Here is an 18,221-nt window from a genome sequence, read left to right on the forward strand (position 1 = left end):
TGTCGAAGGCGTGAGCTGGGCAGCGGGAGTGCAGGTTGGAGAGTAGGATGCTGGAGGTGAGGTTATGAAGAGTTGCAGAAATGCTAACGCCCAGCAAGCAGTAGGGTGTGACCTGGGAGTGAGGGCTGCGGTGGGCGAGGTCAGGGCACTGTGCCTGCGCCCTGGGGTTCTCACTGGGGTGGTCATCGTAGGGTCTCCGCACTGCTCTGAACACCCTGCAGTTTGTGGAGAGAAAGCTTGGTATGTTAGACTTCCTTTTCAGGGGACTGAGGTTCTGTTTTAAATGTCTTCTCCTTTATTTGCCTAGAGGGCTTTGAACTGTCCCCAAGGTACTTAAGTGTGTTAGAGGTAGATGTCAGGTCCTGCTCCAGCCTCCGGCTCTGGGTAGGAGTGTTCCTGTTGTTCGTAGCTGCTCTTAGCCGGCAGGCGTAGCTTCAGGGTTGGGAGGGAATCAGGATCTTCTGAACCCTCAGGTTGTATTGCCTAAGGCCTGTGAGTCCCACAGCACCCCTGCTGGGCGGCGAGGTGGGCTCTGGCTGATCCAGATGGCAACAACAACGATAATAACGTCTGCGTCATATTGGTGCATACCATGTGTGAGGCACTGAGGTCTCAGTATTGAGTCCTTATCCTCACAACAGTCCCAGGAGGCAGGGGTATTATTGACCCCGTCTTACAGAGGCGGAAACATGGCTCAAAGAATGTAAGTAACTTGCCCAAGGTCACACAGCAGGTCAGCAGCAGAGCTGGGTTCAGACCCAGGCATTCTGGCTCCAGAACCCACCTCTCTCTTCTCTTCCACCAGGGCTGCTTTGCAGTGTGGCCAGCTGGGCGGGGCTCAGCTCTCCGGGGGCCCATCCTTGGGCCCTGTCTGACATATGGTCCAGGGCCCTGGCTCTTCTGCTGTGAACCCCGGCGTGGTCATTGGCAGCACTGCTGTGTACATTGTGATAACGTCCATACTTCTGTTCCTGGTACGGATTAATCATTTACTGCTGACATTTAGTTGTGACACGTGATGTTTGATGAACTCCGCCAGTGCCTCACTGGCATCTCAGCAGACGCACGGCTGCACTTCCCAGGAATCCCGGGAGGAAAGATCAAAGCATGTGCGACATGTGGTCTTTGCTTCTCGAACGGGGCCTGCCCTTTGAGGCCCTCTGCGCTTCCGCAGTGGGACTTTGCCGTGAAACTGCTTGTCAGGAAACCTCAGACGGGCTGGGTGGCCTGCGTCCTGGCCACGTACCCTGTGACTTGCTCGTTCACCCGTTTATGCAGCCCACAGCCCATCTTCACCGAGCAGATTGAATACGGCAGGTCTCTGCCCTCACAGAGCTGAGGCAGCGGCCGGCCAAGGTGGATCTGTCCCGGCGTCCAGCGGGGTAAATGTCATCATGGGCTCGTGTAAAGCTCTTATGTCCCCGGAACAGACCTCCCCCTTGCACTTCTTTATTTGCCCTCGCTCTTCCCTCTGCTAAGACTGCTCTCCCCGCTCCTTCACTCGCCTCACGGTCCCTGTGCTGTGAACCTGTCCTCACCCCTGTCCTCCCTCAGCACTGTCCATACTTCTGTCAGCCCCTCTTGCCTTGGATGGCCACATGTCCGTTTGCATCTCTGTCTCCCCCACTAGACCAGAGAGCTCCTCAGGCACAGTGCCTGGGTCTGAGTCGTTCCTCCTAATGCCCGGGGTAGAGCCGGGCACTCAGGAGGCGTGCGGTAAATATTTGTTGCTTGGGTGAATGAATCCGTGACCACTGAGGGTACAAGTGTGCTGGACAGGAGGGCTCGAAAAGGCTTCTCTGGGTAGTTGGGTTAGAGATGGACTTTAAAGGATGAGGAAGGTTTCACCAGGAGAAGGTGTGAGAGAGAGGGCACTGCAGGGAGAGGGAATGTCATATGCAAAGGCATGGAGGGAGGGATGGATGGAGGAGAGCTTTGGAGAAGCAGTGAGGAAGGGCTTGTGCTCGGCTTTGAAACTGGGGAGTTGGAACCCCTGTAGCCTAATGGTCCTTGGCCATTTTTTGGTCCAGGACCTCCTTGAGAGTCCCAGGGGATCCTCTTCACCACCAAATGTGCATCCACACGTTTGCACACAATTTCACGAGGTTCATAGACCCCCTGAGGCTTATTCACGGGCTGCTCCCACTGAGGCAGAGGCTTCCCAGAGCTGACGCCAGGTGGCTTCAGTCTAGGGGTTCAGTTCTAGAAGAGAGAGAAGACACAGCCCCATGAGTCCTCCACTTCGGCAACCTTTTCTCTGAATCTTCCTTTCACCTCCTTGCTCTAACCCAAACGAGGCTCTGCCCTGAGGACACTGCTTCCCCTGCAGGCCGCTCCAGAGTTTTCTCTCCCAGTCTTTCTCCCACGGAACCCGGAGGTGGGATGGGGTCCTCCTCGCCCCTCAGCCTTGACACTCACATCGTCCTATGATGCCACCCGCTCTCTCTCCTGGTGGCAGGCACCTGCGACCCTGGATGCTCCTCTCATCCTCAGATCTCCTGTCTCTCCAGCTCCTTCTCACTAGTCCTCTGAGTGCCAGGTCCCTCTACCCCTGCAGACGGGACTGACCCTACCACCTTTCCAATCCCCATCCCTTTCATGGACTTCACTTCTTACCCAGCGTAAACACCATGACCCATCGATACAGTCACACCCTTGCACACACTCTCTGCTCTCCTGTCGCTCTCTCTCTTCATCCTATTTGCTTGGTGAAACCCTGACACTAGTTAATTCCAGTTCTCCACCATGGCTGGAGGAACATGCCTCCGTGCCGACTGGTCTCATTTTCAAACCACGACGTGAGTTGCTGAGGCCGGCCCCCTCAAGGTCACCATCCCCTCTCAGCCACTTCAGGACATCATTTCAGCAACTCTTTCCTCTCTCCTACATAATTTCCCCTCTTTACTAGATATTTTCCATTCCTGTACAAATGTGCTGGGGTTTTTTCTGTTTAAAAATGATCTGTTTCTTGCCTCCACTTGACGCTCAGGCACTGCCTCTGTTCAGCTGTCTTCAATTCCTGTCCTCCTAGTCTCTAAACTTTTTAGAAATAGTGAAATATAACACCCACACGGAAAAGTACAGCTTAATGCTTTATCATGAATACCTCTGTAACTACCATGCATGTCAAGAAATAGGAACCTGTGGCACCCCGGAAGCCCTCCTTTCCCCGGTTTCCCCCAAAGAAAGGTAACCATTAACCTGACTTTTACGGTAATTGCTTTTGTGTCTGGCTTCTTTGCTCATTATTTTGTGTGTGAGATTTATATACGTTTCTGCATGCAGCTGTGTCAGTCATTTTCAATGCAGTGGAACTGCATTGTGTAACTATATCGCAATTTTATTTATTCATTCCAGTGTTGATGGGAATTTGGGTTGTTTCTAGTTTTCATGGTGCGCATATGCCTGCATTTCTCTTAGGCATCTGTCTAGGAGTAGAATTGCTGAGTCAGGCCATACCTGTCCTTTGTCTGTCTGTTGTCCTACTGGCAACAAATGAGATTTCTTGTTACTTCGCATCCTCTGGTACTTGGTGTTGCCAGTTTTAAGAAATTTTGTCATTCTGTTGGGTTTGTGGTGGTATGTTATTGTGGCTCTAATTTGCGTTTGCCTGTGAAGTTCAGCACCTTTTGGTAAGTTGATTAACCATTTGGCTATCCTCTTCAGTGAATGAATGCTTGGTTCTCTGACCATTATAAAAATAAAGTTCTTTTTCTTATAGAGTTTTAAGAGGGTTGTTTTGTGCATCTGTATTCCAAATACACACCTTTGGTTGGTTATGTGCGTTGTGGTCACCCAGGCAGTGATTTGCCTTTTACTTTCTTAATGATATCTATTGATAAACAACAGTTCTAAGTCTTAGTGAAGTCAAATTTTTTCATCTCCTTTGTAGTGTGTTTTTGTCTACTATTTAAGAAAGTCCCTTTTCTGCCATGAGGTCGTGAGGCTATTTTTCTATATTATCTTCTAGATGCTTTATTATTTTGCCTTTTATAACTAGATTGATAATCTACTTGGAATTGATTTTTTTAATGTACAGTGTGAAATAGGGCTCAGGTTTCTTTTCTTTTTTTCCATCTGGAGATCCAATTTTCTAGGCCCTTTTACTGAAGATCGTTTTTTTCCACTGCTCTAGAATGCCACACTGGTCATAAATCAGGTGTCCCTCTATGAATAGATTCGTTTCTAGTCACTGTTCTATTTTTCTTTTCTTGCACCGATACCGTGCTGTCTTAATTTCTGTAACTTTATAGTAGATCTTGATATCTGGTAGAACAAGTTCTGCACCTTGTTCTTCAAGATTAGTTTGGCTATTCTTAGCTCTTTGCATTTTTACCAGAAAAAAGTTCCACACACAAAACAAGCAAGCAAGCAAGCCAACAAAAAATTAAACCTTTGGTCTTGAGATTTTGATTGTGATTGCATTGATTCACTTTGGTGAAAATTGACAAGTTTGTATTATTTAGCCTTTCAATCTATGAACCTAGAATGTCGTCCCATTTTTTTAGGTTTTCTTTAATTTCTCTCGATAATGCTTTGTGGTTTTCTGCACAGAAGTTTTAGACGTATTTTGTTAGATTTATTCCTAGTGTTTGAAATTTTTTGATGTTATTGCATTTAATTTAATTATTTAATAAATGATATTTGTTAAAATTTAATTTGCTGTTTGTTGCTGTATATAGCCATGCAGTTGATTTTTGTATATTCACGTTGTATTCGGCAACCTTGCTAAACTCATTTATTAGTTCTAATAAATTATCTGTAGAATTTTTTGGATTTTCTAAGAACACAATCATATCGTCTATCAATAGTGACAGTTTTATTTCTTCCTTTCCAATCTGTATACTTTTTATTTTTTTGTCATACTGCACTGGCAAAGATGACCAGTAAAATGGTGAAGCAAGCATCCTTATCTTCTTCCTGATCTCAAAGGGGCAAGCTTCAACATCTTACCATTAAGTATGATGTTTATCCTAGGTTTTTTGTAGATACCCTCTATTATATTAAGGAAGTTCCCTTTTATTTTCAGTTTTTTAAGAGCTTTGTTTTTTAAAAAATTCATGAATGCATGTTGTATGTTATCAAATGCTTATACTGCAACCATTGAGGTTTTTCGTCTATTAGCTTCTTAGTTTTTCCTTTATTTTGTCAGTTAGGTGAATTATATTACTTGATTGATGGGTTGATTTTCAAATGTTAAAGCAGCCATATATTCCTGGAATAAATCTCTCCTTGTCATGATGGAGTATCATTTGTGTATATTGCCAGATTAAATCAAGTATTTGTTTAAGATTTTTTGTATCTATGTTTATGAGAGATGTCGTCCTGTAATTTTCTTCTTAAAAACTATTCTTGGGGCTGGCCTGGTGTCGTAGCAGTTAAGTTCACGTGCTCTGCTTTGGCAGCCCGGGATTTGCAGGTTCGGATCCCAGGTGCGGACCTGCGCACCGCTTATCAAACCATGCTGTGGCGGCATCCCATATAAAGTAGAGGAAGATGGGCATGGATGTTAGCTCAGGGCCAATCTTCCTCAGCAAAAAAGAGGAGAATTGGCAATGGATGTTAGCTCAGGGCTAATCTTCCTCAAAAAAAGAAAAACCTATTCTTGTCAGGTTTTGGTGTCAGCTTTATGGTGGCCTAATAAAAAGAGTTAAGAAGTATTCCTTCTCCTATTTTCTGAAAATTATTTAAGATTGATATCTAGTCTGTCAATCTTTGTCTTTTCATTGGAGTAATTAGTCCATTTACATTTAACGTAATTACTTGTATATTTGTGTTAAAATCTACCATCTTGCTCTTTGTTTTCGGTTTATCCCATAGGTTGTTGTTCCCTTTTTTCTCATTTTTTGCTTTCTTTTGGGTTGATCAAGTTTTTGGTGGTATTTTTTTGGGAGGGGGGCGTTTCCTCTGTCCATTAGCTGTTTTATTAATGTTTTAGTAGTTAAAGACTACTGGGATGCATAAAGATTGCAGTATGCATCCTTGACTTGTTACAGCCTACTTTAAATTGGTACTTCTGCCACTTCCCTGACAATGCAAAAACCTTTGATCACTTCAATTCCATTCATCCCTCTCTTGCCTTTTGTGATATTGTGATGTATTTTAATTGAATATGTATGTAAATATCTATATCTATATCTATCTGCCTATCCCCCAAACATTATTGTTGGTTATAGCAGCCAATTTAGATTTGCCCACGTATTTGCCCTTTCCATTGTGCTTTATTCTTTTCCTGCATTATCATGCTTCCATCTGAGATAGTTTTCTTTCTGCTGAGGGAACTCGCTTTAGTAACTCTTAGTGCAAATCTACTGACAGTTAACTCACTGTTTTTGTTTGTCTGAAAATTACTGTATTTTACCTTTATTTTTGAAATACAATTTCATTGAATAGAATTTTAGGCTGATAGTTATTTTCTTTTATCTTTTTAAAGATACAGTTTCATTTTCTTCTCACTTCCATTGTTTCTGTCAGCAGTCAACTGTCAGTCCTCTTATATTATCAATCAGTAATTTTATTGCTTCTGTTCTATTCTACCTCTCCTCTCCTTCTGGAATTCCAGTTACATTATGTTAAAAAAAGCCCTTTATACCATTTCCCATATGTCTCCTAATCTGTTTTAATGCATTATCCTTCCTTTTTCTCTTTTAGCTTTGGTTGGGATATTTTTTGCCAATCTATTTCCCTAATCTTTTCTGCTTTGTCTAGTCTGCTATTAACCCATCTGTTGAATTCTTTTTGTGTGTGTGTGTGTGTGTGTGTGTGTGTGGGGAAGACCAGCCCTGAGCTGACATCCAATGCCAATCCTCCTCTTTTTTGCTGAGGAAGACTGGCCCTGGGCTAACGTCCATGCCCATCTTCCTCTACTTTATATGGGACGCCGCCACAGCATGGCCTAACAAGTGGTGCATCGGTGCACGCCTGGGATCAGAACCGGTGAACCCTGGGCCGCTGCAGCAGAGCGTGCACACTTAACCGCTTGTGCTTCCGAGGCGGCCCCCTATCCCATCTGTTGAATTCTTAATTTCAGTTATTGTATTTCCCAGTTCTAGAATGTTCAGTTCATTCTTTTTTATAGATTTCATCTTTTATTTTCTTGAATCTGTCAATCAGATTTTTTAAAAGTCTGTATTTTTTGACTCAAATATCTGGATCACCTGTGGTTTCTGTTTCTATTGTCTATTTTTTCCTCTTGGACCTCTTTGGTCATTTTGGCATGCCTGGTAATTTTTGTTTGCATGCTGGATATTATGTATAAAAAATTATTGAGGTTATGGATGGTGTTATCTTCCTTCAAAATATTTAGTTAAGGCTACATTTCAGGCTTTGTGAAGATTGGTCGGTCTTGAGTTTGCCCTCACTCCTCCGTCATAATCTTTACTCTTCGGGGGTAGAAGTTCTTAAATCTCAGCTGAAGGCCTAGGCTTTACCAGGGTCCTGCTACCTTGGTGGACCTTGAACTCTAATCTCTATTTCCCAAGTACTGAAAAACTGCCAAAATTTCTACTCAGCTCTGTAATCTCCCTGCTGCTATTTTCTTTTTTTTTTTTTAATTGGTTTTTTTTTTTTGAGCAGGAGTGGCCCTGAGCTAACAATCTGTTGCCAGTCTTCCTCGTTTTTTCATTTTTTTTCTTCTCAAAGCCCCAGTAGATACTTGTATTCATAGTTGTACTTCCTTCTAGTTGCTCTGTGTGGGACACCACCTCAGCATGGCTTGATGAGCGGTGCATAGGTCCACACCCAGGATTGGAAGTGGCAAACCCCGGGCTGCCGAAGCAGAGAGCGTGAACTTAACCGCTATGCCACTGGGCCAGCCCTGGCTGCTGCTATTTTCTATTTGGTTTCTTGACGTCTTGCTTTGCATAGCTTATGAGGGAAAATTGCATGCAGAATTTTGGGCTCACTTCTCGGTGATTTCCTCACGTTCTGGCCGTCTTGGAAACTCTGAATGCCAGCCTCTCTCTGCCCAGCCTTGTAGGAATGCTGGAGGCGAGGCTGTAGTTTTACACTTGGCCTTTACGTCTTGCACCACGGATCCCAAAGCGCTTGAGTAAAAATGTGGGGCTTATCTTGTGTGCTTCCCTTCTCTCTAAAATCTTGGCCCTGTATGCCTTGCCTGCCTTGGGTTCTCTCCAGTGCCTTCAATAGTTGTTTGAATTTAATCCTGCCTTTATATTTGTTTTCAACTGGAATGCTAGTCTGATACAAACTCTTCTCTCATAGCCAGAAGTGGAGGTGCATCCTGCAAGTTTGATATGTAATATTTGCATTGCCATTGAGTCAAGATATTTCCTAAATTTCACCATGACTTCTTGTTTGAATTATAGATAATTTATATGTATCTTTTTTTGTTTTGTTTTGAGGAAGATTGGCCCTGAGCTAACATCTGTTGCCAATCTTCCTTTTTTTCTTTTTCCTCCCCAAAGCCCTACTACATAGTTCTATATCCCAGTTGTAGGTCCTTCTCTTTATATGGGATGCTGCCTCACCATGGTTTGATGACCGGTGAGTAGGTCCTCGCCCAGGATCCAAACCGGTAAACCCTGGGCCACCAAAGGAGAACGTGTGAACTTAACTGCTATGCCACTGGGCCGGCCCCCATATGTATCTTGGTTAATTTTCAAACATATGGAAAATTTTTAATTATCTTTTTGTTATTGATTCCTAAATTAATTGCATTGTGGTCAGAGAACATAGTCTAAATATTTTCAGGTCTTTGAAATTTGTTCAGATTCGCTTTACGGGCCAACACAGGTCCAAGATGTATAACTTCGTATGTGTGTGCTTGAAAAGAATGTATTCTGTAGTTGGTGGGAATAGTGTTTTGTATATGTCTGTTAGGTCAAATTTACTAATTATTCTATATCCAGTAGAGTTTTTTTTTTCCAGTCTGATTGTTGTATAAGTAACTAATAGAAAATATTAAAATATCTCCGTGTGATTGTGGATTTGTCTAGTTCTCTTAATTCTGTCATTTGATTTTTTTAATTTTGGATCTTTATTATTAGGTGCATATTAATTTATAATTGTCATATTTTCCTAGTGAATTGAAACTTATATTTATGAATTGTCCCTTTTTTTTCTGGTAATGTTTTTTGCTCTAAATTCTGCTTTGTCTAATGTTAATATAGCTTCGCCAACTTTCTTTTGGCTATTATTTGTATAATATATTTCCTTATATCTTTACTCTTGTAAAGAGTATATAGTTGTCTTTTTCTTCTATTGTCCTGTTATTCCTTATATTTATTTGGAACATTTAGTCTGTTTATATTTAATGTAATGCTGATATATTTGGGTTTAAATCTACCATCTTACTGTTTGCTTTCTTTTTTTTTGGTTGCACCTAATTTTATTTTCTTTATTCCTTTCTTTCTTGTCTTCTTTTGCATTTATTTTTATTCTTTGTTTTGCTTTAGTTAGCTTTATTGAGATGCAGTTTACAACAAAAAAACTTACCAAGTGTACCGTTCCATGAGTTTTGGTAAAAGTACACACCAAATGGTGTGTGACCATTTGTCACCTTGATGTGACCATCACCACAATCAAGATGTGGAACATTTCTGTTATCTGGAAGATTTCCTCCGTGCTCCTTTGCAGTAAGTCCTCTGCACCCACCACAGCCCCTGGCAAACTCTGATCTGCTTTCTATCACTGTAGTTTTGCCTTTTAATTATACAACATTTAGTCTTATGAGTCTGACTTTTTTTTTCACTTAGCATGCTTTTGCAATTCGTTATTGGGGGTTTTCTTATCATTCCATTTTTTTCCCCTCTCTATTAGCTTGGAAGTTATATATCTACTGTTATCTTTTGGTGATAACTGTTGGGATACAGTTCTCCATGGGTCTCGCATGTTTCTGTACATCTTGTGAGCAGAGACACTGACTACCTTTGTTCCAGGCTATCTTTACAAGGATGTTTGTATAATATACAGCCTTGGAAGATAGAGCTAGGTCTCCCTCCAGAGCAAAGGGCAGGTTTGCTTACTGTCCTATGTAATAAAGATAATATCTTCCTCCAGAGCAAAGCTTAGACAAATTTGCTTATTGACAATTATAGAAGATTCAAGTTCCCTACCCTCAGAGTTTCTCTCTTTTAATGCAACATGAGCAGGTGTCACCTGACCCTCTTTATGTCACCCTGTGGGAACTGGATCCTGGGGAATTGGCACAAATGCTGATACTCTGGCTACTGCTATTGCTGTGAGTAATAAATTGCCCTTTGTCTTTGATCCAGGAATCTTGTGTCTTCTGCCAGCATCCAGGGAACTGTGTCAGGCCAACTTGTTAGTTTGCAAGTAGGGTAAAATCTGAAACCCTTCCCAGTTCTTGATACAACCCTAGAGATTGTAACACACATCCTTGGCCTTGCTGAAGTATAATTGGTACTTTAGTCTCTTCCAGGACAATGAAACAGTCTTAGAACCCTTTAACTTCGTTTATCCCCCCAGGCTTCTACGCCATGTGTTGTTTTTTAATAATACTTTTATTTTAAGCCCAATAAGGCATTATACTGTCAATATTTATTTAGATTCACCCACATTTTGACCATTTTCATGGTGCTTCATTTTTTCCCTACATCTTTGGACATCCATCTGGGATCAGGTTCCTTCTACCTGAAAAAATCGTTTTATATTTCTTTTTGTTAGGTCTGCTAATAACAAAGTCTCTCTCTCTCTCTTTCTCTCCCTTTTTTTTGTTTGTGTGACTAATGAAATGTTTTAATTTCAACTTCATACTTGAAGGGAAGTATGCTGGGCGTAGAATTCTCACCGGCATTTATTTCCTTTTTGCTCTTTAAGGATATCAGTCCATTATCTCTGGAAATCACTGGCTTCCATTGTTGAGAAGCCAACTATCAGTCTAATGGTTGCCCTTTGAAGATAGCCTTTTTTCCTTACTATTTTTAATATTTTCTCTTTGCATTTTGTTTTCAGCAGGTGTGACGTGGCACATGGGTCAATTATTGCTGTGTTATAATATGTTGACCAGTAAGTGTCATTCTCAGTTATTGCTGTATAACAAACTACCCCAAAACTTAGTGGCTTAAAACAGCACCAGTTATTTAGCCCACAAATCTGTAATTTGAGCAGAGCTTAGTAGGAAAGCCTCAATCCTGTCCTACATGGCATCAGCTAGTGTGGCTTGTCTGCAGGATCCACTTCTAAGATGACTCCCTCACAACTGGCAAGTTGGTGCTGGCTGTTGGCTGTTCATATGGGGCCAAGAGTCATCTCTGTGGCTCGCCTCAGGTTCCCTGTGGCGTGGTGGTGGGTCCCAGGAAAAGAGAGGTAGAAGCTTCCAGTCTCTTAAGGCCTTGGTCCAGAAACTAGGGTAGCATCACTTTTGCCATATTCCATTGGTAAAGCAGTTACAGAGCCAGATTATAGGATAAAGAGACCGATTCCCACTGCTCAGTGGGAGGCATGTCAGAGAATTTGAGGACCATGTTTTAAAACCTCCACAAGGTCTCTAAGTTTGGATTTCTGTTTATTTTTCTTTTGTAGGGGAGGGCTCATAGGTATTTTAAATCAGTAGAATAATGTTTTTCATCAATTTTGGAAAGTTCACAGAAATTAACTCTTCAAATGTGGCTTCTGTCCAGTTCTTCTCCTGCTCTGTTTTTGTGGCTCCACCTATATGTATGTTACATCTTTTCATTATGTGTCCCACGTCTCTTATCTGCTTTCCTCTACTTTCCATCCTTTTGTCTCTCCATGCTTTCTTCGGTTTACTCTTTTCAGACCTGTCTTCCTGTTTGCTAGTTTTCTCTTCAGCATTATCCAATCTGCTATTATACCTAGCTGTTGAGTTCCTAATTGTGGCAATTGTATTGTTTAATTCTGTAACTTCCATTTGCTTCTTTTTTTTGTAGTTTAAAGTTCTTCACCAAAATTCTAAATCTTCTACTTTATCCTCTTGAGTATTATCACAGTTGAAGTTTCTATCAGATAACTTCACTATTTGCATCCCCCCACTTGTGGATCTGTTTCTGTTGTATGTTGTTTCTGTTAATTTTCTTTCATATGGTCTTACCTCCTTGTGTGCCTGGTGAGTTTTGATTATGTGCTTGACCTCGGATTTGCAAACATGCTTGTAGAAATAATTTGAAGTCTAGCTCGGTGTTTCCTTTATATTTGCTTCTCCTGGGAACCTGGAAACACTTTCAATGAGGATATCTCAGTCCAGTTTCTGGAACTGAAATTATTTGAGGCTGAGCTGCAGTCCCTCTGAGGGTCTGTCTACTTGTCACTCACCCTTACTCCTGGGGTGTAGTCCTTTAGGATCCCAACCCAGAGTAAGAGGTGGTCACCAGGGCTCTCCCCTTTCAGACCCCTGGCCTCCAATCCCTGTCCTCTGAGCCTGTGAGGTTGTTAATGCTACTGTGTGTCCCTCCAGCCTCTCAAGTAACAGCAGCCCTAAACTGGGCTCAGTCCCTGGGTTTCCATAATTCCTTCCAGCCTGGCACTTTGTCACTCTCTGATTAGGTATCCAGTGCCTCAAACAGATGCTTTTTATATTTTGTCCAGCATTTCTGGTTGTCCCCAGCTCACATTCTGGTTCCCATTACCTAGTCTGCCATTAACGTAAGTGGAAGTCCTCAGAGAGATCCCGTTTTCTTTTGGATTATTCCCATCAGCATTCAAATGCCTGATTGCACTTTCTGCATTAGCTGTCTTTATTTGCTCCCCTCTACGACAAAACTCCTCAAAAATATCATTTATACTTGCTGCCTCCAATTCCTCACGTCCCATTCTTTCTTAAACCCATTCTGATCAGGCTTTGGTTCCCACCATGCCAACAAAAGTGCTCTTGTCAAGATCACTCATGCCTCAGGGGTGCCACATCCAGTGATCAGCTTCTAGTTGTCGTTATATTGGACACAGCAGCAGCATTTAATACGGAGCACGTCCATGTTAAGAGGCTGGTGAGATGAAGCAAAAACCAGCCAAGGAGAATGAGGAAGGGCCCTTCCGTATCCTCTTTTGCTCCCTCTGTTTTTCTATAGCACTTAGTCCCTGGTAGTCTATTTAATGTACTTCCTAATTTGATTTTTACCTTAGTTATCTTGTCAATCTCCACTATAAGAACGTAGGTTCCAGGAGGGCAGGGTCTGTTGTCTGTGTTGTTCATGAATTCACCCCTCCATTTAGAACAGTGTCAGGCACAGCTCAGGTGATCAGTAGGTATTTGCTGAGCACTTGCACCCTGGGTAAGAACAGGCTGGCCCTGTGGAGCTGACGCTTTCTGGGCGCTACCTCCACTAGACCCTGGCTGGCCGCTGGGCTTTAGAGCTGGATAGGACAAAACCTTCAGGTATGTGGAAAGCCCTGGACAGAACTTCAAGTAACCATCATTAACATGTAATTATTACAGTTTTTAAAGTGCTTACACATCACTATCTCATCTGATCCTCACAGCACCTCTATGAGTTAGGTGGGACAGGTCCAATTAGTCTCATGTTTCAAATAGGAGTCAGAGAGGGAAAGAGTTTTTCCAAGGTCACAAAGAAACTTAATAGCAGACCTTGGACTCAAACACAACTCTTTAAAAATGAACAGAACTTTTTTTTCTGATTATAAAAATTATATAGATGCATTGTAGAAAATTTAGAAATTACAGAAATGGGTAAAGAACATTTAAATTATTATACTACCATCCACATTTTTACATATTTCCTTGCAATCTTTTTTTTATGCAATTTAGATCACATTGTATCATACAAAATTTGTATCCTGCTTTTCTTACTTACCATTACAAAATAAAAATTTCCGTGCTTTTTAACATCTCATTTTAACGGCTGCATAGTATTGCACCACCTAGATGTACCACAATTTATATAATATTCTATTGCTGGGCATTTAGGTTAAACAACACTTATTTACTTCCTACTATGTGTGAGGCGCCAGGGACTTAAGACGTGGCAGTCATATTACAAGTGGGTATGTGACAGGGCTTTGGGAAAATAAAATATGAAGGCATCACATGGTGATATTAAAAAAAGAAAGAAAGAAAAAATCTTTTCAAATAAAAAGCAAGTCCCAGCTCCATTTAGATGTGTGTATGTGTGTGAGGGGCAGGTGGAGGTGGGGGAAGTGAGTCTGGCCAGAGTGGTCAGTCCACAGCCAGAGGCAGGCAGTGACCCATTTGTGGGGACCAAGGCTTCTGATTCCAGCAGGGGTGTGGGCCGACGGTCCCGCTTGGCTCATTTCCACATCTTCCTCCTCTGTCCTGGCTCCGCAGGCTCTTCCAGCTGGAGGCGGAGGCCGATGCCCTGGTGAACTTCCAGCAGTTTTCTTCCCAGTTGCCGCCCTTCTATGAGAGCTCCACCCACGTCCTGCACATCGAGGTCCTGCAGCAGCTGACCGACCTCATCCGCAGCCACCCCAGCTGGTCGGTGGCCCACCTGGCGGTGGAGTTGGGGATCCGAGAGTGCTTCCATCACAGCCGCATCATCAGGTGGGCGGGGGGTCTGCCAGGTGGGGCAGAAGGACAAGACTACTGGGACAGTGTGTGCACCTGTGTGTGTGGATGGGTGGGGCCATGGGGAGTCTCTTGGTCCTGCCTTAGTTCCCCTCTGTAAAGTCAGAGGTTGCCCAGAAAGTTTGACTCAAGAAGGGACAGCATTGCCTCTAGGTTAGAGCAGACGGATGCTGACTAAAGTCAGGAGGAGAAATGTAACATTTCTGGAGTGCCTACCAGGTGCCAGGCCCATGGCAGCTGTTTTATATCTGCCATGAACTTAAATCCTCCCAACACCCCCAGGAAGTATCATCATCCCAGTGAGAGGTCATGTGACCTGTGCAAGGCCACTCAATTGGAGAGGGCTGAAAAGGCTTCAGATCCCTGGTGTCGCCTTCCAAAGATCTGGTCGCCCTTCTGGAAGCTGGAACACTTACGTTCATGCATCCGTCAGCCAACACTTGTGTCAGTGGCTGCCCCCTGGTGCGGGCGCTGTGTTGGCGCAGGACTCCAGCCTGCCATCTTGGCCGGAGGTGGCCACACCTCTGGTTTTCTGCCCCAGAAAGCTCAGTGCAGCTCCCGGGCCCAGAGCTCAAAAGTATTCACTGCCCTTTACAGTTTGCAGGCATATTCTTGGACATCGTGGTGTTTAATCTCACAACAGTTCTATCCATTTCATGGGGCAGACACAGCAGGTATTTTTATTTTTTTGTGGATAAGGATATCAAAGCCTAGAAAGGATAAGTGAATTGCCCAAGGTTGGTGAGATTTCTGCCTTCTGCGGTCCTTTCTATGCCACCTCACTGCCCACACCCACAGGCTGGTCTGGCCCTGGGGCACATCTCTCATACAGGTGTACAAACTAAACTAAAAACAGATAAAAATCACATCAGATACAAATAAACTGTGACTCAGCCCTAGGTTTGAACCTGCCAGCTCAAGCATGGCGTGAGTGCTCTTGAGCTCCCGGCCCCCTTCCTTCTGCTGCACTGGGGTTTCTCAGAGCCTCGCCCACCTGGTGTCATGCCCACTCACCTCCCTGGCCCTCCCCCGCAGCTGCGCCAATAGTACAGAGAATGAGGGGGGCTGCACCCCCCTGCACCTGGCCTGCCGCAAGGGCGACGGGGAGATCCTGGTGGAGCTGGTGCAGTACTGCCACGCCCAGATGGACGTCACCGACAACAACGGAGAGACGGCCTTCCATTATGCTGTCCAGGGTGACAGTTCCCAGGTGCTGCAGGTGAGCAGGGGTGGGGGCAGGGTGACCGGTGCTGGGGACGCCTCACTGTGCCTGCAGCTGTCTTTGGGCCCTTGGCCTCAGGTGTCACTCGGGCCTCTCACTATCCCCCCTTGGTCCTTGAGGCCTGAGCTCTGTCATGGAGGGTGCACTCCCCACCCCACTCTTCCCTCCCCACACCTGTCAAGGGGACACATCCTTGGCTGCTTTGCTCTGACAACCCTGGGAAAGTCCTCCAACACAGCAAACTAAACTCAAGGCCCAGTCCAGTCAATCCATTTAGTTCTGATTTCCCCAGCACCTGCTGTGAGCAGGACCTGGGCCGGGTGAATTCATTTCAGCCCCTGCCTGGAGCTGCTTGTGGTCCAGTGGGCCCTGAGCTTAACTTTTTACAGGAACTCAAAGCAGACAAAACAAAACTCAATCTGGCTCTGGTAGACATTTACACCAGAGGCCCTCCTTCTGTGAAATTTTTGATTAGCTGGGCAGAAAAATAAAAATAAAGATTGTGAGCGAGTATATCAAGTGGTGTTATTAAAGCCTGCTTTATATATTAGAAAGAAAAGACAGAACACTGGACAATATTTTATTGCCTAGAATTAGATTTTTCTAAAGGCTATATCCTTCTTTCTGCCTTGGCATCAGAATGGAACTACATTATTGCAGAAAATATGGATTCATGTCTATGGTTCGTGCTCTCAGGGAAGGGAATTCTACTCCCACTGTTGAACTCCACGCTTACTCAGAGCCCACATGTGCCCAGCACAGTCCCACGCAGAGCTGGCATCGGTGCAAGGGGCATGTGCATGCTCTCTCATCAAGAGTCACCTACACCTGTGGCTGCCATTTGCTGCACGCTGCTCTTGTGCCTGCCCTATACTGAGTGTCATATGTGTTCTAGTTAATTCTCAAAATACCCTCTGTGGGTGGGTGTCACTATCCTCTTCTCGCCCAAGAAACTGAAGTTCAGTGAAGTTAAGAAATGTGCCTGAGGAGGGCCACAGAGCTGTGAGTGGTGGGGCTGGCCCTTGAATCGGGTCTCCCTGCTGTGTCCCCATCCTGCTACTAGGCCCAGCTGGTCACAGAGGTACACAAGGGTTGTAATTAACCTATGGAGGCACCATTCAGCTGCAAGTGAGGAAGTAAAAGCCTCTGTGCTCTCTTTTTAATACTGATTTTTTTTAATTGAAAAAATAATACCTGCGCATAGCAAAAAAATTCAAGCAGGACATAAGAGTATACAATAGAAAGCAAAGATCACTCCCACCAAGGCCCCAGTACCCATCCCTGGATACAACCTCCTGTTAAGTTTCTTGACTCAGAAATTTTTCATACGTGCCACAGTCGTGCCCACCAACCCCCCAGCCGACACTGGTACCGTCGGCTTCTTTTTTTTCCTCCAAAGCCTCCTCTCTCTGCTGCTTCCCTTTAAGTTCCCATCAGTGTTCCCGTGGAGTCAAACCTCCCTTTCCCCTGAGTCCCCGGAGAGAGACTGCCTTGGTTGGTGTTAGGGGAGTGCCATGCTCCAGCCCGCCCTGATGTCATGCTCTCAGCTCCTAGGGAAGAATGCCTCGGCCGGCCTGAACCAGGTGAATAACCAAGGGCAGACGCCGCTGCACCTGGCCTGCCAGATGGGGAAGCAGGAGATGGTCCGTGTGCTGCTGCTGTGCAACGCTCGCTGCAACATCATGGGGCCCGGCGGCTACCCCATCCACACGGCCATGAAGTTCTCCCAGAAGGGGTAAGACCTCGTGCCCCGCCCCGCCCCGCCCGGTCCACTGGGCCTCCAGCTCTCGCACGGCCAGTCCTCACGCCGAGGTGAGCAGTGGCCTCCACTGGCTCCACATTAGATGTGTATCAGCTACTGGAGCCAAGGGCTGGCCTGGCACAAAGAAGGTGCTTGATCAATGTGTAGCAGGTGTTTGTCTCGGTCCACAAACTCTGCTGTGCAAAGAATAGAACTTTTTAAATTGTTCTATGATGCACCTTAATTTCTGACCATGATCCTCCCTTTATCAAACTGGAGAAAAACTATCTTAATCTCCCCCGGAGTCCCCCCTGCCCAGCTCCCCCAGGTGGTGCTCCAGTGCTAGAGTCTCATGCAACCTCAGGTCTTGGAGGGGCTCACCCCACGTGGTCCTCTTCCACCCGAGCCCACCAGCCTGGTCTGAACCCCTTCACGGTTGCAGTGCTCTGTGGCTTCTGTGCCCGACTCGAAGCCCAGGCATGCTGGGCAAGATGGCCCAGGGCCCCATCTGCCTAGATGCATCCATCCTTCCTGGCTGGTGACACTGCTGGGACACAGGTGCCAAGCCCACGTCTTGGGGAGCCCTAGACCACTCTCTCATATCTTCCCTTCTCCCCAGACCTGGAAAACCCTGGTCTCAGGAAAATTCTTCTCCCTGGGGAGAGTGTGTGTGTGTGTGTGTGTGTGTGGTGGGGGATGGGGGTGGGATAAAAGAGATGACTATCTCAAAATATTACCCAGTAGGAACAACATCTTGAATGAATGAATGAATGAGT

At 44.7% G+C, this 18,221-nt stretch overlaps 1 protein-coding gene across 2 annotated transcripts in view; it reads left to right on the forward strand.

The window, feature by feature from the left end:
• Positions 1-18,221, forward strand: part of PLA2G6 (phospholipase A2 group VI) — a 58,714-nt gene that overhangs the window by 13,259 nt on the left and 27,234 nt on the right. For both annotated transcript variants that reach the window (XM_058568373.1, XM_058568372.1), the window contains exons 3-5: positions 14,243-14,458; positions 15,518-15,701; positions 17,252-17,439. In XM_058568373.1, coding sequence (XP_058424356.1) covers positions 14,243-14,458; positions 15,518-15,701; positions 17,252-17,439 — 588 coding nt within the window. The remainder of the gene's footprint in view (positions 1-14,242; positions 14,459-15,517; positions 15,702-17,251; positions 17,440-18,221) is intronic.

Source organism: Diceros bicornis, chromosome 25 (assembly GCF_020826845.1).
Source record: "Diceros bicornis minor isolate mBicDic1 chromosome 25, mDicBic1.mat.cur, whole genome shotgun sequence".
NCBI classification, from domain to species: Eukaryota; Metazoa; Chordata; class Mammalia; order Perissodactyla; family Rhinocerotidae; genus Diceros; species Diceros bicornis.